General features: G+C 44.7%; 2 protein-coding genes across 2 annotated transcripts; one reads left to right on the top strand and one right to left on the bottom strand.

The window, feature by feature from the left end:
* Positions 1–1,565, bottom strand: LOC124414436. Its single transcript, XM_046895380.1, has 2 exons — positions 431–1,565; positions 1–317 (listed from the first exon to the last, which is right to left on the bottom strand). The coding sequence occupies exons 1-2, from the start codon at positions 1,563–1,565 to the stop codon at positions 1–3; spliced, it is 1,452 nt and encodes a 483-aa protein (XP_046751336.1).
* Positions 1,566–4,504: 2,939 nt separating this feature from the next.
* On the top strand, positions 4,505–5,413 carry LOC124414437. Its single transcript, XM_046895381.1, has one exon. The coding sequence runs from the start codon at positions 4,505–4,507 to the stop codon at positions 5,411–5,413; it is 909 nt and encodes a 302-aa protein (XP_046751337.1).
* Positions 5,414–5,645: the final 232 nt, after the last annotated feature.

Genomic DNA, 5,645 nt, shown 5'->3' on the forward strand with positions numbered 1-5,645 from the left:
CTAAATCTTCTTCTCCAATCCTTTTACGTAAACCGTTGACGCGTCACGCAGCGACACGCATTCGACGGTGAAATTAAGCTTCTCTAAAGGTACGTCACCGCCTTCCCAGGATAACCCGTGATAATTCCGTGACAGCCACAAATTTTCGCTCTTAAACGGAGCGAGTAAAGAATTCCAATCGTACGGCGGTTGGAAGAGAAAAATTGACGGGTTAGTTTCTTCGTTGACTGATATAACTGCCAACTCTTTTGGCGTAAAACCAGGGCCTGGTCTGTTGAATCCTTGCACGTCAACTATGAACTCCATCGTGAATAAGACTGAATCGAAAATCGCAGCCTTCAAGGTTTTTATACCAATTTTCTCACCCCACCACTCAGCGGATTATACTCGATTATACGATCGTGTAAAATTAAGCAATAGGCAGATGTACCAGTGGGAAAGTTATTTTTAGCCTCAAATTCAATACGAATGTCAACCGGTCCAGATTTCAGAGCCTCGTTTTGTTTCGAACAGTCGATGAATATCAGAGGTTCGTACTGTAGAAATTCCCTCTTAGTCAACAAAGGTTCGGGTTCCTTGCCGTAGTACGTAGCCTGGAAGTTGGCATACATCTCGTACAGCAGTGCGAAGCGATTATGACTCATGTCCAGGTTCAGGTTACCGTACGGATAATAATCGGAATTCAAGAAGAGCTTGACGTCGGTGATGTTACAGTGATCAAAATGGCTGGCATTTTTGTCGGCTTTGTTTTTCCGATTCGTTTGAAAACCGAGAATAACGAATCGCGGTTTCTCCAAATGAGTGGACGTTTTTACAGTCCACACGTGTTTCGTGGTTGCCGGTAGCAGAGGATATTCGTACATCTCCCAACTGCGGAAGCTCATGGAGACAGGTGTATCTTTCTCGATGAAATTCAACAGAGCAATTTTTCGTTGTTCCGAAAGCTTCACGTACGGTACTAACCATTCCACTTGATCGATCACGACTCGAAAGTCTTCGTCTTGATTTTGAACAATGGCATTTGAATCGCTCTTTGACCTTGTAAGAATCAGCTCATGCTTCGCGTTGACGATGATCTTGCGATAGTCTTCGGCAAAGCCCAATATCATGCTCAAGGGAATAACCACATCAAAGTTACCATCGGCGTCAGTTAATTTTTTCGTTTCTCGAACATCGAGCCATCCAGCGTTTTCCATGAGCGAACTCTGACCAGGGTTGAGCGAGGCGAAACCCTTCAGCAGACTGGTTAGACCAACGTTTTTGCATTTGTCAATCTCTACAGCGTTTAGCTCGTACCGTACGTCTTCGAACAGATGGCAGATGGCATTGTTGACCAGGGTTGTAACCGCTGCTGGACTGCCATCTGATTTGACCAATTTTCCCGAGATATGCAGCGAACTCTTGCTTGGTAATATGCATAAATCCTGATGCTGAACGGTGATGCGAATCTCGTCGCTGTTGTTAAAAGTTGATGACGCATACGGCTTGTGTGCATGTATTTCTTGGTGAGCGATCGACTCATCGAAGGCGACGGGTGTTTGAATGCTCAAGATTTCCTCCTCCATGGTACGTAGCAGACAACGAAACAGCAGAACCGCAGTTTTATTCGTTGGAAATTCCTCTTCCAAAAGGTGTCACTTTTAGACCCAGAGCTATCAGGAATTCCACGTTTTGGCGTGTTAACGGTTTGGGAATCGATCGATGACTGACTTGATCGGGACATGCCGCCTTACTAATATAACTCTTGTTGGGTAATCTGTTATATACAATACCCATATTTTATTGCGATTTGATGTGCAGTCTCACAGTTATAACTTCTCCGCGAAAATTAACCAAGTCACCGTCTTGATCTACTAACCGAAGCTGTATGTGATCTATGGTCTTTACGGTGATCGGAAGATAAATGACGTGCGACGGCACTTCCACGATCTTATATCCCGGTGAAACGATGGGGAAAAATTCGTGAATAGTATAAACTTTGCGCTCGTTGACGTAGGCACCCGTTGTAATGCTACATTCGACTCGCAACGCGTTGACCTTGAGAATAGCTACAGGCATATCCGATTGGTGAGTTTGGTTAGCCGTCAATACACGCGGTGTGAATCCAAGAAGCTGACCAATAGAATCACTAGGCTCAAAATTCACGACGTGGTTACATTTGATTTCGCTGCATAACGTATTATTGTTAGGTTTGATGCTGATTTCAATGTCTGTATTCTTCTTAGCGTCTTGAACATACTTTTCGATATCCTCAATTTCATAGCTGCCGGTAGATATGGTGACTACCTTATCACCTATGTACAATTTATTGTGGCCAGCGTCAACGTTGGGAATGGAATTGAAGGTTAACAATTCAATGAGACCGAGAGTGTAATTTTTGTCTGAAGCAAGTTCGATCGGGGGGAAATATTGCGCTTCGAGAATCGAAGACGTTCCCGATATCGTTAACGTAAACGAATCATCCATGGCTGCAAGTGTTAGACTGCCTTCACTAAATTATGTACGACGTTTATATAGCTCACCGCTCAGAATTTTCAGACACAAGTGTCCGCAATCGAACGTACCGTAATCTTGATATCTTTCATCGTTATATTTCACGCTACCAACACCGAGATATTGCACGAAGTCCAACGGAGGTTGAAGATGACCGAAACTGTCGAAATAGATGACATCGTTGCCACGTTTCTTAGACGCAACCCAGTGTGTCCCAGAACCGTCTTTATCGTCAAGATTGACGACGGCTGCCTCGTTTTTACGCGGTCCGTTTTTGGGCATTTCGTTTCGCATAAAGATACCTCGGAAATACGGAATTTTCATAAATTTTGCATATTTCAACAAATCCCCATTGGTTAACGCTCGGCGTGGTAGCGTCACATTTAGTTTTTTGAAAGATGAAGACCAAAACCTTTCTTGTACGGTTTGAGATGGAGACCTTTACCCAATGCGATCGCTTCCGTTGTTTTGTTGTGCCGTTTACTGTCCTCTAATTCTCGTTTAGCCGCGCTCGCATCGTTGACAGCTTTTGCTATACCTGCAGCACCCCCCGCTAATGCACCCGTAGCGCTTAGACCAGCAAAAATTGGTATGAGAAAAGGTAGAAATCCACCAACTTTTGAGGGTACCGGTAGAATGCGCGGTGATCGCACGTTATGTTTACCACCTTCTTTTTTCACAGCTTCTCGAGCACCTTTCAGTGCAGATTTGATGCTTGTTTTCTCGTTGTGGCTCGGTATCATGGATTGCTTTGCCGCGCTTATGATTTTGTTCAAGGGAACGCTCTTGGGTTTTCGACAGCCCATGCCTAACTTTGTTTTTACCTTCATCGTGTTCGCTACAGCCCAAGCGGTTGCTTTTTCACCTAAATTTGCGTCTTTTGCTAAAACCCGTTTCCAGGCTTTCTCGGCTAATATTCTATCCGCGACGTTTCTAGCCTCGAGATTTTCACGATTTTTAGAATATGATATATCGTGTTCCTTACACGCTGCGTCGAGAGGATTAATACCAGGATCGCCTCTCGCGAGTCTTTTCGCCAACTTTGTACAAGTACCTCAGTATTGGTAACCGGGAACATGTAGCTCGATCGGGAGTTTGTTGACGATGCTATTCACCAATCCTCTCCCACGTGATCGTTTTTTCGAGGATCGCTTACAATCGCGTGTGTGCACAATCATGTTCGCTCTTCGACTGAGGGAAAGTCCTTATAAACGATGCATTTATAGAAAATCGAGCAGTCACGTTCGAGATGAAGTTTGAGACAAAATCGATCAAGCTACCTGTGGTGAACTTTGACAAATATACGCAGCAAAATGAAAAACCGAAAAAACGCCACGGTGAACTGTTACCGAGTAGTGTACGTGCGGTATTTTGTGGACCTTCTAACTGTGGCAAAACCAACGCATTGTTCTCACTTATAACGCATCCGAACGGTTTGAGGTTTGAAAACCTGTACGTTTACTCAAAATCTCTCAATCAACCGAAATACAAGTTTCTCAGTCAAGTGCTTGAAAGCGTCGACGGTGTTAAATACTTCCCCTTTGACGAGCATAAGCACGTCATCGCACCGAACGAGACGCAACCTAACTCAATCATGATATTCGATGACGTAGCGTGCGAGAAGCAGGACAACGTACGCGCATACTTTTGTATGAGTAGACATCATGACGTAGACTGTTTCTATCTTTGTCAGACGTACGCGCGGATCCCCAAGCATCTCGTACGCGATAACACTAACCTGCTGGTCTTATTCAAACAAAACAAAATGAACCTGAGACACGTATACAACGATCACGTAAACACCGATATGACGTACACAGAGTTTAAAGACTTGTGTGTGGCATGCTGAAACGGTGACAAATATGGGTTCCTCGTGATCGACAAGGATCGAGAGCTCGACAACGGTCGATATAGGAAGGGATTCGACAATTTTATAAACATGACAAAGGAATAAAGTTGACGGTCATCGAGGGGAACGAAACAGTAGCGTTGCTGAGCTAGTTGTGTCAACATGCAGGAAATTCGGAAGGAAAAAGAAGTCTTGCGCCGTATTGCTCAAGCGAGTAATGCAATTCGACGGAAGCATAGAATCCTCAAGACGGGAAAAGAGTCGCTGCAGGAAACAATGAAGGATGTCTTCAAACCTGTGGTAACCCCGCTGCAGGAATTAGTCAACGTCTCTCGAGACACGGAACCTGTAAAGCAGGAGGTGAAGGAAGAAATCAAAACTGAAACGACGGATGAACCGAAGAACGAAATGGAATCTGAAGCTGAAGATTCTTTTGCAATTGCAGAGGAAGAGGATCAAACAATCACAGAGTCATCTGCAGGATTGGAAGATGAATATCTTAGAACGCTCGAGGATAAAAACAGACAGAACGAGCTGGATACTTCATACGGGGTACGGAACCTTTCTACCGCCGGGCTGATGGTTGATGACTCACCGATAAGCTTCGAGCGCAATTCTATTCGCATAGGGAGTACAGTCTACCCGAAAACTCAAGGTCTGCTGGAGTTGTTGTTCAAGAAGATGCCGAACAGCGTTCACGTTACCCCCAACGACAAGAAGAATTACAAGAACATCCTTCTCGCAACAAATGCTCACAGAAAGTATTACAGCGCCACCGAGCCTATCCGAAACACCCCTAGCGCCAAATTCAAGCACCTAATTGCAGAGCTGCTCAACATCAATACATCATCACCATCGTCATCGAAGCGTACGGGCAAAGGTGTTTTGCTACCTCAGGCTTGGGTTACACGACAGGGTGTTAAAACAGATTATATTTTCTGGGACGACGCAAACGAGTTGGTGGAACGTCTTCGTTTGCTTACGGCATCTCAAGCGGCTGGAAATACAAGTCACAACAACGAAATTATGTCGATTCTTGAAGAATTGCGGGAAGCTGGAATCATTTATTAATCAATTCACACCGTTTCTGCAATCATTTACGAGATGAGCGTCGACGTGTTTGGACGTCAGCTGAACAAAAACACAGCTGCGAGCACTCGAGGTTCTCCGGGTATCGGATTTCACGTAACAGCGGACGGGCACTACGATATACGCAACAAAAGACTATGCAATATAGCTGACCCCGTGGAGCCAAACAATGCTGTAATTTTGAAAATCTTTCGTCGTAAATTCCACTTGCTGC

The sequence above is a fragment of the Diprion similis genome, chromosome 14, assembly GCF_021155765.1.
Source record: "Diprion similis isolate iyDipSimi1 chromosome 14, iyDipSimi1.1, whole genome shotgun sequence".
Classification (NCBI taxonomy): Eukaryota; Metazoa; Arthropoda; class Insecta; order Hymenoptera; family Diprionidae; genus Diprion; species Diprion similis.

Coding starts and splice junctions, on each gene's coding strand:
- LOC124414436 (XM_046895380.1), bottom strand. CDS start 1,565: ATGGAGGAGGAAATCTTGAGCATTCAAACACCCGTCGCCTTCGATGAG. Junction 318..430: donor TAAAAATAACTTTCCCACTG/GTACATCTGCCT, acceptor TTTTCGATTCAG/TCTTATTCACGATGGAGTTC.
- LOC124414437 (XM_046895381.1), top strand. CDS start 4,505: ATGCAGGAAATTCGGAAGGAAAAAGAAGTCTTGCGCCGTATTGCTCAA.